General features: G+C 27.6%; 1 protein-coding gene across 6 annotated transcripts in view; it reads right to left on the reverse strand.

Moving 5' to 3' along the window:
* Positions 1-21,662, reverse strand: part of LOC105850856 (zinc finger protein weckle) — a 58,860-nt gene that overhangs the window by 29,482 nt on the left and 7,716 nt on the right. For all 6 annotated transcript variants that reach the window (XR_010642550.1, XR_010642549.1, XM_065813795.1 and 3 more), the window contains exons 3-4: positions 14,142-14,186; positions 9,776-10,261 (exon numbers count right to left, since the gene is read on the reverse strand). Coding sequence is in view for 4 of the 6 variants with exons in the window: in XM_065813795.1 (XP_065669867.1) it covers positions 9,776-10,261; positions 14,142-14,186 (531 nt within the window). In the remaining 2 variants the exon portion in view is untranslated. The remainder of the gene's footprint in view (positions 1-9,775; positions 10,262-14,141; positions 14,187-21,662) is intronic.

Genomic DNA, 21,662 nt, shown 5'->3' on the forward strand with positions numbered 1-21,662 from the left:
ATGCAGTGAGCTACAGTACTGACTTCAGTTATCTGAAAATATTTCAACACAATATTCATGGATAATAATTAAACTTATCGTATTTATATTAAATAATTATTCAAGTTTTAATATTGTTATAAATGTTATTACTTTTTTACTTAGTTTTATGTAGAACAAACTTTTGGTTTAACAATATATAAAAAATATTTACCTCTGCAACAAATCCTGGATACCATTGATTTTTAAGAACAATTGCCACCCAATCATCTTTCAACCATATAACAGAAAGCTTGGTTGCAAGTTTATTTCTTCTTGATATTTCTCAGCTTCTTCATCTTCAAGTTCATTGTTATTGTCTTCTTCAATAGTCGGAGCAGTCAATTTTCCAAATCTTGTTAGCTTACTCCATCTAGAGAACAAGGATCTTATTTGTTGGCTTGAAACAAACTCATTAGCTGTAAGATATTTTCTTATCGCTGTGACATCTTACTTCCTGCATTTTTTCCATTTATGAAGTATCCATAAAGAAGATTTTTCAGGTTAATGGAAAAACAAAAAGTCTTTCTTGTTAGCAATGCCCAACCTAATTTATGGAACTTTTGAGAATATATATCATTTATTGGGGTAGACGTGATCTTCACCAATCCGGTTATAGAATTAGAATAAACTTGCAAAGTTACTTTTAACTTTTCAGTATAAACCTTTTTTAGTTTGTCTAAAATAGAAGATTATTCAGATCTTTTGTGCTGTTCTGTCAGCATATGTCAGCTCTTCTAACTCAATAATAGTTTCAAAAGATTTGATACAACCAGTCTCCCTGCAAAAATGTAGTTTATTTAAACCACTATTTCTTTTTCCACTCAGGGTTTTTATGCTTAAAGTTTCCTTCAGTATTGGTAAATTAAAATAACAATTCAATTGATGGCTCAACTGAAAGGGTGTTGTATAGCACAACTCTATCTCCAATTCCATAGTATCGCCACAAAGACATGTAGTTTCCTTGGAACTCAAAGGAGTGATAGTTGCTTATATTTGGAATTTTATGACCAGTCAAAGAACCATTCTCAATTATTGCTACATTAACCATACTGTTTTTGACGCCATAACCATATTTCACTGCTTTTGCAACATCTTCTGCTGTTACTATGTCATTTGCAACATTTGCGCAACTTCTTTGTATAGTTTTAGCGGATATACTTTCCCTATTGCATTGATCTTTTTTTAAAGCAAGGCTCATTAAAGTCGTACTGAAGAAGTTTAAAACTCTTATTTTTGTAGGGCTTGTACATAGATTAGACTGAATAGTTAGCATCTAGGCAAAACTGATTCAGAACTGATTCAGCAATAGAGATAACAGAGGAAACCCCTTGATTGCACCAATATTAAATTGCTTAATAAGCATGCTTTTTGAATTCAATTTTCATTAATAAGCATGCTTTTTGAATTCAAGCTTTTTTTTTTGGTTAAAAAAAATAAACATCTATATGCACATTTATGCATATAGATTTTTGAAGTCTATTGTTGTCTAGTTGTTTATATGCATCACTCTTTGCATTTTTCTGCTGTGCATCTCTTAATAGGTGTATCATATACACTGTGATGCTGCCTATTGACACTTTAATTTCATATAATATATCATCATTAACATCATTTTCATTTCTTATTTGACTGCCTTTATCTAAAACTTCAAATAGCAATGAATGCAACCATTCATAGGATACAGAATCATTTAAAATGCTGCATAATTGCTATTTAATGCTTTCAGGATCACAAAGGGCAAATCGAGTTAAATGTTTAAGTTAGTATTTATTTTTTTAATACCTTTTTGATCTTTTAAGTTTCTCAACAGTTGATTTTATATTTAACATAATAGCAATTTGTTTAAGTGTTGCAAATGCATTTATCCCTGCAGCAGATGTGCCATTTAAACCAGCCAGGAATTTTCTTTGAGGATTTAATTTTGTTTAGTATTTGCAATAAACTTGAGTCCAACCGAGACTAGTTTGCAATTTTATTGTAACTTTCGCTATATAAAGCAATGGTATGACTGTTTTTTGCTGTTAAAATGGTACAAGCTACAGATTTAACATCACCACTGTCATACTTAAACTTGGAAATACCATAAGAAAAATGTTGTAACAATCCACTTAAAAAGATAAAATCTAAAAAATGTTTACATTTTGGAATTGAAAGTCTGTTTCTTGTAAATAAATTCTATTGGGGTAGTACAAAACTTTTTTGTGAGGCTTTCCATTTTCTGGCATGTTCCATTTTATATTTTGTGCACTTAAATGTGTTCCATAAAAATTGCTTTGTGTATTTAGTATGACCAATATATGCCAAAATTCCTGTTGACTTGTTCCATCACTGTTGTTATACATTTTTACTAGTTTTTCAATTTCATCTGGAATTTTTGTTTTGGTATTTTCATTACTTTCAAGTACTTTTAAAAACTCTTCTGATTAACAGGTGCAAAGGATTCTGCAAATTTTTTTCTCAAGGTCTCTTCTATACGCTTATAATTCTTTCGCATTTGTTGCTTTGTGGATTTATTTGTAGCTTAAGTTTTCTTTTAAACTGGAATTTAATTGGACTGGTCTCAAGACAAGCTGTGATATCCTCTCTGATTTTATTTAAAGTATTAAATTTTTTTTTGATTTTGTCAAAACTCATCTGTTATAAAATCAATATCAGTTGCTGTAGATGTAGATTTTTTGTGTTGCTTATTTGAATAGTGTTCCTTTTGATAGCTTTGTTTGTTCTTTTCAAAAGTATGAATTATAATAGGAAGATATTTGAAGTGTCATAGATGTTGGTGTGGGTTGCCCTAATGTTGATTTCTTTCCTGTTTGTATTTTGTGATCAAGGTGCATACATTTATTTCCTTGTTTTCATCTTATTTTTAATGTGTAGTGATGATATGCACATATTTTCTCTGTATTATTAAAAATTCTATTTAAACGATTTTCAATCAAAAGAGATTTTTCATTTCAATCACCAGCTAACTCATAACTCTTAAAGATCTGATAAAGATCTTAAAAAAATTTAATCATTTTACAACCTTTACTTTGATTTAAAAAATAATTATTAAAAACTAATAACTAGGATATACAAGTTACAGTTACAAATCCATTTAGTTACAAGTTTGATGATATTAGTTTAACTTTATTTTCAGTGATTTGGCTTGTTTCAAACATTTCATGTACATTTGGAGTAGGTCGCAAGTAAGGTCTACAATTATTCCATTCAATGCAACATGTTGTAAGAAATATTTTTTGCAGACATTTAATCAAAATGTCTTTAAAAAAACTACCTATACATATAGTATATAGATTTATTGTCATAAAAAATAAAAATACTCAAAAAACATGACCGCTCATAAAAAAATATATAGAAACACGTAAAAAACGTCTATACTATTTGTAAGTTATTTTTTCTTAATTATTGCAATACTTCATAAGTATTTTTTATAAAAAAAAGTAGATTAAGGGTCAACACAAATTCTTTTTTTTTAAATTAAATTTTACTGTAAACCCTGGGCTTTAACCATTATCATGTCATAATCAATGCATCAAAAGATAAAAATTTCATTTTCAAGTTGAATTTTATGCCTAAGCCTTTACTTCCCCATAGGTATTTTTATACTTTTAGGTACTTAACTAGTGAAGATTTATAACAACAAAACAAAAAATTATGGGATAATAACGGCTTTGAATAAAATGAAAATCAAAAAAGATCACTCTAAAAAATTGGTGCTTTTGGTTGATTTTTACATTAAGTTGCACTTGAAATGAAAAAAATTGAATGAAAAAAAATTTTTTTCAAAAGATGAATTTCAATTAACAACAGAAAATAAAATATGAACTTTAATCAGGTATATAAAAGGCAACCAGTGATTTTATTGTTAAGAGAAACAAAAAAGGTGTAAAAAATGAAGATATAGCTTATGTCATAAATAATATGCATCATTAAAGCGAATTAAAAGCGAGTCGCATTCTTTGATCAGCAAAAACATCAAAAACAATCAAAATATTTTAGAAGCTTTTTCAAAATATTTCAGTCTAAAAATATTTTATATGTTTTGAATATTTTGTAATTTCAAAACACATTGTAGTTGTTAGTAAAAACTTATTTTCAAAAACTCTTGAAAGCTTTTTAAACGGGCCAACCTTGACTGGCAAAAAATCATTTTGGAAGATCAAAATAGTATTTTTTGTCATTTTGAGAGGTCTCCCTTTTATTTTGTGTGCTGCTCATTATAAAGTACATCACACTAAGTTTAACTTTAAAATAGAAGTATAATCATTTGCTCTTATGCAATTAGATTTTCCATTCAACACTTTTGAATTTTAATTACTTTAAATCTTTAAGTGGAAGCCAATATCCTACTTCTATTTTAAAGTTAAATTTAATGTGATTTTCTTGATGGATAAAGTAGATCAAAGTAAATATATTATAAATTTATAATAATAACTATAAACTAAATCAAAAACCAATCAGTTAGTACACTTAAGTTATCTAACTATAAAATACACTTAATATCATTAAAGACATTTACTTGGTCAGCCATACAAATGTTTCTATTTATATCTTACATGTTGATAACATATAATAAGCTTTTTAATCAAAATTATTTTAACAAGAAATTTGGAATAGAAAATGAAAAAGGAAATACCATTTTTTAAGAATTAAACTTTTCCTATAAATCCACAAGTTGTATTTAGGAATTTATTTTAAAAAGAAATCTATTTAAAGAGAATTTTAGTCTAATAAAATTTTCTAAAAAAATAATTTTGAATTTGAAATTTTAAAGAAAATATTTTTTTAATTCAAAAGAATTTTAATGAAACTGCAACGACATTTGTAATACCCAGTGGCACAGCGAGGATCATTCCTGACTTAGAAGATAGTGCAAGTTTTATTTAAATTGTAAATATTTTAATATGTTAAATATTTTTTGTTCTAAAATAAAAATAAAGGCACAATTATTTTTTGCATCTGAAACAAAAAATAATGATGTCACAAAAAAAACAATGATGTCACACTATCTTCTACATCTGATATTTTTACTGTAGCTAGATCTATGTTTGATTTTAAGGAATAATTTTGAGGAACTTTTTGAATCGATATTCAGGAACTATTTTCCAGAAATTCTAGCAAAATAGCTTAAAAAGTAGAAAAATTTTATTGCAAACATAGAAATGAGTGATAAATGTTGAACTATAAAAATTCAAATTTAAAAAAATTAATTATTCTACTTCTGTTTAAAATAATTTTTTTCAAAAAAAAAAAAATTTGAGCATATAATTAAACATATGGAAATATAACTTGAGTTATTAAAACAAATTTTTTTTCCTATCATTTTATTTTATTGCAAAAACAATTCTAACAAAAAAAATCAATAAAAGCATCAACTTAAGCACCCTTTGAATTTAAAAATTAACTATAATTATATTTTTAATTCGAGCAGGGCTCGAATTAACGTAAAAAAATCTAATCGCGATGTTTTTGTTGCTCATAACCCCTCCTCTACTCCCGCCGGAGGGGAGGGGGCATTATTTATTTTAACTTATTTATAATAACATTATAATAAGTCTCATTTTTGCATAAGATGTCATAACATTTACGTTCAGCGGTTGTAAAGTAGCTTTAGTTATAATTTACATTATTACTATTATTATATTGCATTAAATCTAACAGCTGTATTTTTGTAAAATCAATGAACTTGATATAATCTTCTTTCAAATAATCATTTCATTTTCTATTTTATTTACATATTTTAAACTGTTTAAAACAACTAGAATATTTAATTTTCTACATATTTTTAACAGTAAAAAAAATTATTTAAAACTCTAACAAAACAATCTATAAATTTGAAACAGTTATAAAAAACTATTAAAAATGACGAAAACATTATCGTGATAAAGTGCGGGTTTTCACGAAAACCTGCACAATCACAAACAAGCATGATGATTAAATTCTTATTAAGTAAGTTTTCTTATCTAAGTAACCTTATCAAATTCCTATGATATTTCTATCTATTGCTTTTTCATTCAATGTATTTTTTAATAAAAGTTAGCGTTCACTTTTTTCATTCAATAAAATAAAGCGAAAGAAAAAAATGTATCTAAATGATAGAATCTTTTACGATCTAATACTTTTTTTGATTTTTGATTTAAGTTTTGCTAAGTAATATGCAATATTAAACTTTTTCCGTAACGAGTCAGCGTCTTTTACAGCCATTTTACGTAAACCACGCCCGATTGGAGTATTATGAATAACATGGTTAGATAATGAAACTGAACCTAATGTTGTTTGTTGATGAATTCGCGTGGCCTCTTTATGTTGCGCACTGCTTAAGTGTGATGCCAGTGAATCTTTTTTTATTGATATTGTTCCTGGTTTGATCCAGGTTTTATCCGTTTTTCAAATTGTTTCCATAAACTGCATCTTAATCTTATAACTTCATTTCCATTTAAATCGTATTCTAACTCGCAATTAAAATGTTTTTCCCACTTTTTAACTGTAGATAATCTGCATCTGTGGTCCTTATTTGCATCCATTTATTGCTATTAATTTAAAATTAGCAAGTGTACTAACAAACTTTAAAGTTTTTAATAACTATTTAGAGTCTATATTGCCTTCCACTATTCTTCGCAAAATAAACTTATAAAAATATCATTAATTTTGTTCATAATGAATGAGCTAAATCAGAATAAAGCCCTTGAGAATTCAAGTTAAGAAAGTGACTTTTCAATCAATTAACTTTTATTTCTTTTTTCAATCAAAATCTTTTATTTCTTGATTCGAATAGGTATTTAATCGTTTGTTTTTTATAAATTTTTCCTTCCTTAAACAATCGGTCTTTTACCTGCATTTGAACATTTTTGCTAATTGATTTTCTAAATCTTTTATTTTTCTTTCTTTTACTTTATGCTCCGCTTCAAAAAAAAATTATCTGTACAGAAATCACTGCAGTTTTATACTGTAAAAGAACACTAAATATTTGCGAATAGAGTATCAATCTTCTAAAATAAAAAGAGTAATCACGAAAAAAAGGAAGATCGCAAAACAACAAATTTTAAGAAAAAACTAATCGCGAAGGTGCGAAAACTAATCGCGAAGGTGCGAAAAGTAATCGCGATTCGCGATCGCGATATACTTAATTCAAGCCCTGTCAAGTATAACTAATTTTTAAATTCAAATTTGAATTTTAGTTATTTCTTGAGCTTACTTGTTTGTATTTTTGATTTGATCTATATATACTAATTTGGTCTATAAATAGAGTATGTTTTAGCACAAATAATAAATTTAAAGTTTTATGACAATTCTATTTTATTAATTAGAATAATTCTATTTATTTCATTGTTTTATTTTAAACAGATTTTATGTTGTTAATGTAAAACACTGTATAAAATAGCAATAAAACAATGTAGCTAAGTTGTTTTATATTAACACAAGCTCTTTATACAGACAAAATAATTTCACAGTATTATTTTTTTTTTGTTTTATTTATTTTTTACAATAACAACTTGATGTTTTAATAATAAAATGTGTTTTATTTTAAGCATATTTTTATTTAGCATGCCCTGTTTATGCTGATGACCAAAAAAAATTTTATTTCTGTTTAAAGTGGTTTAAACATTCTAATATTTACGCTTTTACTTTTACTATTTAAAGTATCATGTTAAATAAAAACAATTACTACACACTAAAAAATAAAGGTAGAAATTTTTAGTTAAGGTAGGATATGTGATATACCCTTAGTAAGGTATAATTTTTTACCTTATAAGGTAGAAAATTATACCTTTAAGTTAGAAAATTGTATGGCAAATAATTGCTTTTAATATAATTTTCTACCCTAAAAGGTAGAAAATTATACCTTACTAAGGGTATATCACATATCCTACCCTAAGGTAGAAATTTCTACCTTTTTTTTTTAGTGTGTAAAAGTAATATCATAATAGCATTACATAGGTTATTACACTATAACTGCAAATTAAGCTGTAAATTATAACAGTAACTTAAGTTAAGAACATCATTTTAACTTAAAAAAGCTTCCATAAGAATACAATTTTTTCAACTCTCAAATTGTTTTACAGAACTTTTTTTAAGTCAAAAAAGCTGCTAAGTTTTCTTTATTGTCCAACTCTCTGGAGTGTAAGAAGAGAGATTTTTTCATATTTTGACTTTATTTTTTGTTTATTTTTGACATATTTTGTTTTATTTTTTCAAATGATTAGTCAAATTGGTTTTACTTCTGCCTAGTGCAGCTAAACACCAAATATATTGGCAAAAGCTTTTGGCGTAAGAGCTCTTATGATATTACTAACTTTATACTTTCCATATGTAAATCAATCTTTTTTTGAAACAAGAGATGAACATTCAAAACTCGCATTACTCAAAGTGAGATCTTTCTTTAACATAAGGCTGTCAATAAAAATACCTTTATCATGGGATTCATTTACATTTACATGCAATGTAGTATTTTACTTCAACTGCAGATTTTTTGACCAGAAAATAAAACAAACAATTTGGTAACTTAAAGACCAATAACTCTTAATTTTATGGTTTTTATTAGTAAGCGCTCTTTTGATGTGTATTGGAAAATTCACAAAAAAAAATTATGCTATCATAGGTATCAGATACATTGCTTACTAGGGACCTACTAACAAAATCTTGATCACTTTTCTGTTCTTTTCAGTTCACTTTGATAACTTTCAAATGCAGCACTCTAATCAAATGAAACTTTTTTAAATGTTCATTCATCACGAGTAGATTAACATAATTTGTAGCTATTTTTTATTTAGTTTTTAAGATTTTAATATTTTTTTGTTTTTCTATACTTGTTATCTTAGAGAATTGAAGCATAAAACTAACATTTACAAAACTTATTAGTTATTAAAAACAATGAACAAAAACCTTTTTGCTTTATCCAAAATAAAACATTATTTAAGTTTTCTCAAGAACAAAATTAGATATTTATCTGAAATTTGCATAACATGCTTTTCTCAAAACCAAAAGTTTCAGCAAAAAAAGTGGATGGTTTATCTAAAAGGATAAAGTGTTCATCTAAAAGGATAAAGGTTCATCTAAAAGGATAAAGTGGATGGTCTATCTAAAAGTCTCTTTGGTCCACTTGACACGGAATGATCCCATTCTCTTTTTCATTTTTATTAACAGTTGTTATCAAGAGTTTTTGTTAGCACCAAAAAAGTACCACTGAAAAAAGCAGTTTTTTAAGTTTTATCTTCTGCTTTTATATGTCCTGAGATCCATGCCTTATCTTTATTTTGATAAAAATATTTAGGAATAACAAAATCATTTTAATTTTATTTTAAGTTCTTCTGTTGAACTAGCACTCACTCTAATATCAAAGTTTCATAAAAGCACCCATGTTATTTATCAGTTACAAGTAAGCACCCAAGTTGTTTATCAGTTTTATATAAGCTCCCATGTTGTTTATCAGTTTGAGAGAACTTAAAAAATAGAGAAAATATTCAAACCATAAAAAGGCACACTTATTTTAAGAGTTTAATACTTTGAAATTTTTATGTATTAAACTAAATTAAATTACAACTAAATTAAATTTAGGTACCATTTTAACACTGCTTATCAACATAAAAGAAAACAAATTCTAATAAAAAATTTAAAATTTCTTATTTTTAATTTCATTAAAATAGCTTAATGTCATTAAAATAGCTAAATTTTTTTCTCTAACACAAAAGAATGAAATAAACAATTAAATGAATATGTAAAACTATTGCTTCAAACTATTTCAAAAAAATATTACCGGCTCATCTAATTTTGTGGCAGCATTTAACTGTTTATTAGGTGTACCATGGTTAAGAGCTTGTCCAAATTGCAATCCTCTACCTTTTCCCCTTCCAACACCTTTATTTTGATTAGACAAAGGTGAACTAGCAGAGGAAAAAGAATAATCAGATTCATTACTTGATTCAGTTTTTGTAACTTGCTGAATATTGAACTGTTGGATATTTGATTGTTTGGTAGATGATTGTTGGATATTGGGTTGTTGAATATTTGACATTTTATTATTTGCCTGTTGAATGATGGAAACGTTAGATTGTTGAAAATTGGGATAAGCAACATCAGTTTGGTTTTCTTTTTTGATTTTGATTCTTTCTGGGGTGCTGAGAAAAACATTACCCATTAATTCTTGCCCAATTGGAAATTTTTCAGTACTAAGAACTGATGAATTTAATAAGGATATATAACCAAAATTGTAATGAGAACTGTGAACTGGAGAAAATGGCTCCTAAACAAAATAAACACTAACTTAAAAAGTATATATTTATACCCAATATATTTTCATATAGATATCCATTTACCAACCTTTTTTTGCCAGGCAAGATCTATACAATACATACATACATAAATACATACATACACGCATGCATGCATGCATCCATACATACATATATGTATGTATGCATGTATGTATGTATGTACATATGTATGTATGTATGCATGCATATATGTATATAAAAATCAAATAAAAACATTACAACAAATTGTAATGTTTTTATTTGTTAAGTTTGAATGAAGATGAATACATTTCAAATTTGTTATTTGAAATGTATTCATCTTTAATTATTTTTTTGTTTACATTTTTGTTAAAAAAGAAGGCTACAAAATCATTTTTTATTAAGCTCAGATAAAGTTTTTATTCATTCTTTTTCTCACAAAACTGCTGCTTCAGTAACCTCTTTTACATCTTCCTCGACAAGATTCATAGCAATGCAGCATACAGCTAGGTGGTATGGCTTTAGTAGAAATATAATGAGTAAGATATCTTTCATTAGTTTTTTTCATCTTTTATAGCTTGTATTTGAAATCTATTTGTTAGATGGTTCTGTTCCAAATTTTAAGTTGAGTCATAGATAAACAAACCTTTAAAAGGTTCTTCATTGATTATTCTTTCTTTAGACATGCTTACTCTTTCTAATATTGCTTACCTTGGTTTTCTTACTTTAATAGGACCAACTGCTAAATAGGACACATCAGGTGTCAAATACCTTACTTCACAAGCAGCTAGCTATCCTCTGCAAACGGTTTATTCAACTAAAACTATTGGTTTTCAATAAACTGTATTTGTTACCATACTGAACATATAGCATAAAATATAGTAAAACACATTGAACGTATAGTGTGTGTGTTTATATATATATATATATATATATATATATATATATATATATATATATATATATATATATATATATATATATATATATATATATATATATATATATATATATACACACACATTTCTTTTTGAAATTCTTTTTTAGAGATTTTAGACTTTTAGAACTTTACCACTTTTAGAAGTTCAGGTCGGTAAAGATTCTGGTGTAAACTTAACAACAACAAAATATTTTATACTTTTATAATAAAAAAACTGGGTTTATTTTTAGTTACTTTATTTATTTTTATCTTTTATTTCTTTATTTAACTCTTTATTTTAATTTAGGGTAGGTTGAGGTAATCCAAGCTTATTTTAAGTTATTTCTGACTAGAAAAAATAAATGTATAGTATTTGCTTTTTGAAAAAAAAAATCATAATAGGACTATTAAGGTATTAAGAAAATTTAACATGAAAATATAAACTAAAAAATTCTAAAGGGGTTTAAGGAGCCCATATGGCTTTCTACACAGATTCACATTACTCCTCCACAAACTGTAGTAATGTGGGTCTATGTAAAATGCGGTCCCTTCTGCTTTAAAATACTGCTTCTTATGAGAAATCTGACTTTCTTTATGTAAGCATTTTTTTAAGTATGTAAACAAGAACGTTAATTTTAAAAGTTTTAAATAAAAAGTAATTGTTTGTTTAAAATCGGTCTTTTTATGATCACATTTATGTTAATTTGTGGTAAACACTTCTGCAGGGATAATGATTTGCTTTTCATACTTCTTTTTTAACTCTTGTTTCTTGTAAAAGTCAATTTAAACTATATCTGTTTGTTCTTAAAGTAACTGTCTTTTGACTTTCTCATTTGTAAGGAGTTTTCCACATCTTTCTTCTATTCTCTTCTTTTTTTTGTTTTTCTTGTTCTATTTTGATGCTTTTTTCTGCAGATCCATTAGGATTTATGATTTACCTTAGGGGTCATCTATAAATTACATCACACTCTAGGGGCGGAAGGGGGAAGGAGAGATTAGTTTTTTGGAGACGAATCGTACAGTTGTTGTCACGTTGTTGTTTCGTGAGTTGTTATAAGAGAGTTACAATGTTGTGATGAGGGGGTGGGGTTAAAAATAGTCAAAAATTTGTGTGATGTAATTTATAGATGACCCCTTAAAGTTTCTGGTGCAGCAGATCTTGACATTTGCAATCTTGAAGATTTAGAGCTATTATACTCAGGTGATATAAAGAGCCAATAACTGTTCTTTTTTCCATCTTACCTTTATTTAAGTGTGAGATACTTGTACTGTGAAATCCTGCAATAGTATTTGCTAGAGAGTCTCTGACACAATTGCTTTAATAAAAATATTATCAATATTTTTGTTTTGTGTTTCTTTCGCGAACCCCTTTAAAATTTTTCTCCACTTTTGCTTTAATTATGTAAAAACAGGCACATTTAATGGTGATGCATGTAATGTAATGGTGATGCATGTAAGAAGTTAGTTGTCCATGGCTGCTTTTACAATACCAAAAATTATATGGCTGCCATGACTATTATAAATCCAGAGCAATGATTTTTAATTTGGGGCAACAAATGGCATAAAGTGATCCACAAACCATATTTTTGAATCATTTTCAGTATTTAATGAAAAATAAAGACTATTGAGTTAAAACACATATATGAAAACAGGTAAGAAAAAAAAACTTTACCCTTACTACCTCTCATACTTTTAATCTCTCACTCAGATAGTTAACTTTGTAACTTATTTTCCAAGACAAACTTAATCACTTATCTTCACTTCTTGATTATATAGTCTATATTGATTATACGGTTTATAGTCTCTTAAAGTTAGGTTCTAAAGACTTTTGAAAAGTTTTTTATATCTTTAACAATAGCAAGTCTGACATTCCATCTCTCCTACATGGGTCAATTAAGTTACCTTTCCCAAGAATAACACCAAACTATTCGAAAGAATTCGTTTTCTTTTAACTTTTACCCACACTCTACATGTCATCCCAAAGGAATGGATCAATTCACTGCCAATGCACTTGTTGCTTCTTTATTTTATTAAAGTTATTTCTTCCTTGAACTCCTTTACAACTTGTGGTCTGGACAACATTCCTGTCACAGTTTTAAATAAGTGTTCTTCAGAACTCTCATTTTGTAGCTGTTATAACAAGCAGGCTCCATTATACTTTAAATGGAAGCAGTGAGATAAGAGCTATTGTTATTGACATATTAAAGGTTTGGATAAAGTCTGGCATGTTTGCCTTTTCATCAAATTGGAATCTTGGAATGTTTTGATAACTGATTACTTTCTGACAACAGTATTAAAGTCCTTAATGGTTGACGCTCTACTTTATTTCCAGTAACTTCTGGGGCATCACAAAGTTCCATTATCTATCCTGCTCCTTATCTTTAATGATCTTTCTTATAATTTTACTTCTTAAGTGGCTTGATTTTCTGATGACACAACTATATACTTCATTCTTGACAAAATGTCATAATCACCAGTCAATTTTTAATAAGATTTCTTTTCTGTGACAGCCATCTTTCTCGTTTTTACAAACACTACCATAGCTGTTAGATGAGCAAGGTATGATTACATGTTATATCAAATAACACTCAATTTCAAGTGGCATCATTTATCTAATTTGCATTCTTTTATTGCAACTGTTCTTTCATGCTCAAACTTTTCTGTCTAGCTTTGCTCACCAAACATCTGTGCTTTAGAATTCTCTCTAATCTAAATGCGTTTCTAATTCATGTAATTTTTATACATAGAATTTTTTCAAATTTTGTGTCACTACTTACTTTTTCCTTAACTTTTATGATTGCTTTTTGTTAACTTTTATGTTAAAAACGGGTTGTTTGCAGCCTAGTTAGAAGCTCCTTTTAAAAAAAAATTAAATTGGATACAAAAACAAACAATATGAAAATATATATCAATGTTATTTGCATTTAAAACAAATAGAAAATACAAAAAATTTTAAATACAAAATTAAAAACCTGTTTTAAAGGAGTTGATTGATCTTGCTTTATTTCTAATTTAGGCTTAAAAAAAAAATTTATAATAAACAGTAAACATCTAAGATTACAAGTTTTTTTATTAACTCTTATAACACCTAAATTTGTTACAACTCCCAATAAAAATCTTGAAGTAATTTATATCAGTGGGCATATTAGAATGGTAATAATTTCTGGCATTTATTGTAAAATACTTGTAAAAATTTAAAAAAAAATTTTTTTAATAATAACACGGTAAATTTGAATAAGTACATTGTTATTTTAGCTTTTAGATGATTTTATCTGATTATTTTAAAAGAAAAACTTATAACAAAATAAATCAAAATCTATGTGATCCTTACGATTATTAAAAACAATTTTCGCAAATAAATTTTGTTTTTTATTTTTTTCAAGCACGTTTTAGAACATAGTGAAATATAATAAAAATAAATGCAATTTCTAGGCAGTCTGATTGGATTGTAGGCAAAAAAAAAAAAAAATCTTTAAAAAAATCAATGACGTCATGTATTAAAACCTTAAAAATAAAACGCACTTGAATAAACTATTAAGTCTGTAGATTGTGGCGTATATTATGAAGACTATTTGGCCTATTACAAAAGGGAGAAGCCGAGCATCAACTAAACAAAAAAGTTAGTTTTTCTTGGTATGCATTTTTTCTATTGTTTTAATCAAAAAAAATTAGCTTAAACATTCTTTTTTAAATCATTCTCTTTAATATAAAAAAAACATGTCTCCAAAAGGTTGAAGTGCGGGAAGATAAACTAGACAAAAGTTTTTAGAGCATGCAGGAACATACAGTAAAAGGAGAAGACTTTGCTGAATAACAAAAGAATGAGAATGAGTTTTGCTTGATGGAACTAGATATGATAGCTCCTTTGAACAGTGACCATGATTGTATTTGTAGAATAGAGAAAGAGATAAAAGTTTACCATGATAGGAGAGAGGCTTAAGCTTGGCATATGGAGCAGGCCCAACTATGTTTACAATACATTGGAACTTGTCTAGAAGAGAAATTTTGTCAAAAAAAATCTTTTTTTTTTGTTTGTTATTTTCCACTGCCAATGGTAACTCAACAGTTAAGCAGTCAAAACTTATTTTGTTTGCTTATTGTGCATTATTTCATATCATCTCGTCTGTAGAGACTTTTTAAACGTAAAAGAATATTTATTGGCTTCAGTACAGCAGGCTATAAGCATTTTATGTGCTTATAGCCTGCTGCTGCGAGGAAGTTCTGCTACATTGACTGAGGGTTTGACACAGGGCAGTAATCTTAAAAATTTCAATAAATTTTTTTTAAGCACAGATCAAGCATTTTTTGATGCTTGAGATAGCTAACTTCCAGAAATGGAACAAGCTCTAAACATGTTTATACTTCTGTCAAATAATGATGCTTTTCAAAAATCGCAATGATTGGAGTCTGGGAACAAAAAAGCCCTAAAATATTGGCCACAACTGCCCCAAACAAAAAAGCAATACGTTGATAAAATATTTTTTGCACTACTCTTAAATAAATCTATATTCATTGATAAATTCAAAATTTTACAAAATAATCTCCGAAACGCTTTAAGGAATATGTTCTTTCATCATTTAACCAATGACTTAAAATACATTAACTTTTTATTTGTTTATTGCAAAAACTAAAACTACAGCTTAACAATAGTACTAAAAATATTTTTTTGAAATTTGATTCAAAAATTAAGGTCCTTTTATAATCCAAATATTTTTGAGAGTATTTGGTGTTTTTTTAATATAATAGCTGAATTAGTTGTAGCATTATATAACCCTAGTAGTGTGCATTATTTTGTATAGTGAGCGTTGATCACACAAAAAATGACTTCCACCAAAAAAAGTTAACTTTTAAGAAATTTTTTTATTTTTCAGCACTTATCAACTTTTAAGACTTAACTTTTTTTTTATGAGAAAACAGCTGGAGACATAATTTTTAAAATGAGTTTATTTTTTTGTAAAACTATTTTTGCTTAACCATTAAATAAAATATTTTTAAAGAAGTACTGCTGCAAATTTATTATTTTAAAAGTAGGTTGTGTACTAGCCATTACAATTCCAATTACTATAGTTTTTATTATCAACTTTTTCTTATTTTTGAATAATAACGATCTTGTTTATTGTTACTTTTGTTACAGCACGGACATGATGAAAACCTTGATGTGATTTTTAAAAATGTTAAACTGCTAAAAACATCATAGCCATACAAAAAAAAAAAAATCATAAACTTTGTGGTTTAAAAATTCCATAACTTTCCAACTAATAATAATATAATGATAAGTTTGGTATTTTTTAAATGTTAATATTTAGCTCTATTTTATGGTAACTGTTTTGTTTTTATTTTACATTAAAAAAAAAAAAATGTTAAATAGGTATGCGGAAATCGCGTTTTATGGAACCAAATTTTGTGTTATAATTCTGTGCCATGTTTTTTGAACTTTTTTTTAAGGTAGTGTCAGATTAACATTTTTAAGTATAATACTATTTTTGAAAAAAAGAATAGTTAAACTTCGATTTTATATGATATTTATGTGTGGTTGGTAAATTTTGTATTGAGTTTATTGATATTGAATATTAGGTTGTTGTTCTCACATCGAATAATTATTGAATATATATGCTCAGATAGTTTGCAAACCTATGCAAATAGTTTTTGTTGCACATTTTCAATGTACTTGCTAAATTTCATAGGAAATAAAAACGTAGCAGATAGCCTAAAAGGTGTAGCACGTTTGGTACCTAATTTTTGTTTTTCAGAATTCATTCAAACGACGGATACGTGGGCAGATTTATATAACTTTTTTTTTCCATTTAATAATATTTTTTATAGATATTTGTTGATTTTTTTTAATCACAAGTTTATAGTTAAATATGAAGTTGTATATTTAAAAAATCTATAAATTTATACTTAGATTTAAACATATAATTTCATATTTAAGTTTAAACTTGCTAAAAAAAAGCAAATTTACTAAATGGTAAATTTAAACACAGCGTATTTTAATATATTTACATTTTATTTATTTATTTATATATATATATATATATATATATATATATATATATATATATATATATATATATATATATATATATATATATATATATATATATATATATGGCCAATTCCATAGTTCAGTGACGCATCATGCAGAGAGATTTTTTTTAATAGAAATTTTTCTATAACTCAAAAATAATTTTTTATTACTCTAAATCAATCTTGAATTAAAATTTTATAATATAAACTAAACACAATTGTATTAACATAACACTGCTACATTTAAAACATGAGTTCAGTGACGCAATGCGGAAAAAAGTGTTTTTTTATCAGCATACTTTTAAATGGAGTTTTCGCTAAAATTTTAATTCTTGCTTGATTTATTAGATTTTTTTGTTGTAATTTATTCATTTGGCAATAAGGTAGTCATAAAAAAAGCCACAAACAAAGTTTTCATATCGTTTTATTTTACAGAAAAAAAACTATCAGTTTAGTGACGCAACATTTAGTGACGAAACAAACAGACGAAATTAAAATCATTTTTAAAAGTTTTGTTATTTTATAATAAATTTTAATTATACTTAGGTGAAAATAGCATCGGAACAACGTTATCATACTGAACATAAAAATAATGTGATTTTGATATAGCTTTGATTTTTCTTGAATAACTTAAAATTGAACTGAATCCAAGTTCATTTTTTTGTTGTCTTGTATCGTTTTCTGACATGTGAATTACAGATATTTGCAAATCTTGTAATGCTAACGCAAAATCTGCTGCTGACCTGATTTCGTATTGACTAGTTTTAACTCTCAGGGCTGCGATTCGCTTAACAGTAGCTCCTACTCCGTCAACCACTTCTTTCCTGTGCATCGCTGCAAAGAAATGCCACAAGAATTTTTTACGAAAACGTTTTTCAAACACAACCATTGCAGCCAAAATGCTTTTGTTTTTGAACTGAGAAGTGGCAATATCGCTGAACATGTGTACTTCTTTGACTTGATCAGGAATAAAGTGAAGGATTTTGTCAATGTACGGTATAACGGAAGACTTAGTATGATCAGTTGAATCTGAAACTATGGCAAATGTTTTTAACTCAATGTTCCAGACTGCTAGGGTCATGATAGAAACTTGATTTTGACCAAAATGAGCTGCTTGTGGCTCATTTTGATAGAAACACCTAGCGTTTTCAGCCCAGTCAACTTGGATTACCGCAATTTCAGAATTAACACTCATCGAAACCTCCTTCAGTTTATTAAAAATTGTTGATTGGTTTTTCTTTACAAATGCGTGTTTAACGAACTTATCACGCATCACTGATATGTGTTGGATGAGTTCTGTTACAGTAGACTTTTTTGAAATTTTCTCAATGTTTGCATGTTTTAGTTTCAGGCTTTCTCCACTTGTCCCAGGATACTTCGAAACCAAATGTATTAACAGTTTGTAAGTGTTTATCGAACTTTTTTATACCTTTGCATGCAACGCATTTGTAGTAGGCGCAATCGTATGTGTACGGTTCACAAACAAAGTTATTTATCATTTCAGATCCAACTTTGATTGAAGGCGCTTGAATTGATTTTGTTAATGCATTTAAGGCAAATCGCATATTTTCGTATAATATAAATGACGTATCTGAATATTGTTTGCTTTTCCATCAGATAATTGAATTCGAGTGACATCTTTTTTGTTTGGTGATATTTGGGAAACTTCATCTTCATTATAAAAGTTTACAACTGCTAAAACATCGCTTTCAGAAAGACCATACAGCTTTGAACATGTTGGAGGTAGACCCGAATTATCTTTACAAGCAGAGCTATTTGAAAGAATAGAAAGAATTTCAGATTGTTTCTCCTTTGAAGTTGGTAGTGCTTTTAAAACTTTTTTCAATGCTTTTCCTTTTTGTTGAACATTTTTAAAAGATGAGCTTGGTCTTTGATATTGATTTAAAAGTTTTCTTTTTAAAGCGCGACTTTTTAAAACTATTTTATTAGGATCAGCTTTCAATTTTTCTCGATACCTCTTATATCTAACTCTGGATATTTCTTTCTTTTTATCAGCATTCCGAGAAACATAATTAGCTTGGTATTCTGCATAACGTTTTTTTTTTACTTCTAATTTTGATTCCATTTCTTAAAAATTTACAACTTTATAAGAAAATGTTAACATAAATCCAAAAGTTTACTAATATTTACTAATAGCCCTTCACAATACTAAAATGCAAAAATTTATTCGAATTTGAAAAATTTGAAAACCCACAACGAAATCTGAACTTTTGGATGATATTTTGACTTCCTTACCGCGTTATTTTATAAAACGCTAATTATCCCGTCGATGGGTTCAGTGACGCAACAGCTTTTAAACTATAACTAAATGTTAATACAATGCTTTTGACCAATTTTTTTTTTAGTAATGATTAAAAGTTTACATTAAAATATATAATTTCTAAAAAAAACTTACTATAAAGCATAATTTCATTGCGATAATTAAACTTTTTTAGCTTTAAGCTCAGTGACGCAACGTAATTTTTGCAGAAGTGTATGTGACAAAAAAACACTCGAATTATTTTTAAAGAGTAAAAGCTTTTTTACTCAAGACATATATGCAATCTCAAAGATTCTTTCTAAACAAAAATATGGATATGTTTTGTTTAAAATATTGCAATAACTCGCCCTCAAATTTTCTCACTTTTTCGAATAATAAAAAGAACAAACAGTTGCTAACATTCATCAAATTTATCTACTCGGTTCAAACATTTTCTACTCAAAATTTATTTTAACAATAATTTTAAGGTGTTTAAACTATAATTAAAGAAATAAAACCTTTTGAAAAAAGAAATTTTTAAACCTGAAATTTATCTCTTCCATCGTGGAAATAGCCACATATATATATATATATATATATATATATATATATATATATATATATATATATATATATATATATATATATATATATATATATATTAGTGATGTACCGATAACACTTTTTTGGCCGATGCCGATACCGATGCCGATGGATAGGAAAAGGCCGATACCGATGCCGATACCGATGAATTAACTAACTATTAAAGTTTTGAAGATATAAAGCCATAGAGCTTTAAATTGGGTAAATTTTTTCATGGAATCCGTACTGGTAAACAAATATTGGACCCAAATAAATAAACTTGCCTGTAAACAAAGTCAAAATAAACAATTTTTCTAAAAATTCTAAGCGATGCATAAAGCTTAAATTATGTATTATTTAATAATTATCAAAATGCAGGATAAAAGTATTAAAATGCCATCGGTAAATTAATAAAAAAAGGCCGATGCCGATACCGATTCCGATTGTAGAAAAAGTGGCCGATTAAGCCGATGCTGATGCCGATTAATCGGTACATCACTAATATATATATATATATATATATATATATATATATATATATATATATATATATATATATATATATATATATATATATATATATTGGGTTGGGGAATATATTCGTAGCGTTTTTATCAAAGACTTTTATTTAAGGGAAACTTTACTTATAATAATAAATTAATCGATTATGTATTCGCCATTGCTGTTTACGACCTCCTCCCACCTCTCGACCAATTTATCAATGCCTTTCCGCCAAAAATCACCCGGTCTAGTATCGAAGAAGTTACTGACAAGTTTTTAAGGTCCTCTTCATTATCGAAGGTAACGCCCCTCATATGGTTCAACAGAGATCGGAAAAGATGGCAATCTGTGGGTGCAAGATCCGGAGAATACGGCGGATGCTGAAGGACCTCCCATTCAAGCTCTTGGAGTGTGGCTTTGACGACTTGTGCAACATGGGGTCTGGCGTTGTCGTGAAGGAGTATGGTTTGGCCTTGTCGATGAGGTCTTTTCAGTTGAATAGCTTCATTTACGCGACGTAGCTGGGCTATGTAGAGCTCCTCGTGACATTCCTATTGAGCATTTCCCAGTGCACCATGCCCTCCCAGTCCCACCAAACACATATCATGATCTTCTTTGGATGAAGGTCACGCTTGACTCTGGGCTTTGGCGTATCTCATATGGTGCCACCCATTCCTTCCTTTGCTTCATATTAATGTATAGACACCATTTCCCTCTCCATCCATCTCCCGTGACGATTCAATTCAAAAAGCGCTGTTTATGACCACATGTTGCTCGATGGCGGGCGAGATGTTGAGAAGCAATTTGAAAGCGATTTTCTTTAATTTTTTATTTTAAAAACTTTTTTAGAATTACAATTTTTATTTTTTGAGGTTAAGGGTGAGGGTGGTGGAAGTAGAGCAAGAGAGTTCTGGAACACATCCAACCCTTCCCCTCCTCCACTAACACAAGTCATATATACATCACTACTACTTGTAAATTTTGGTTAAACATAATTGTTTGTATTTTGTATTGTATTGTATGTATTATAAATTGCATACTAACTTTACTCGTTTTATTAAATAAAAAATTATTCAAAAGGAGTAAACATTTTTTATAATAGAGTGTGTTAAACCATTAACAT

This window comes from Hydra vulgaris, chromosome 12 (assembly GCF_038396675.1).
Source record: "Hydra vulgaris chromosome 12, alternate assembly HydraT2T_AEP".
NCBI classification, from domain to species: domain Eukaryota; kingdom Metazoa; phylum Cnidaria; class Hydrozoa; order Anthoathecata; family Hydridae; genus Hydra; species Hydra vulgaris.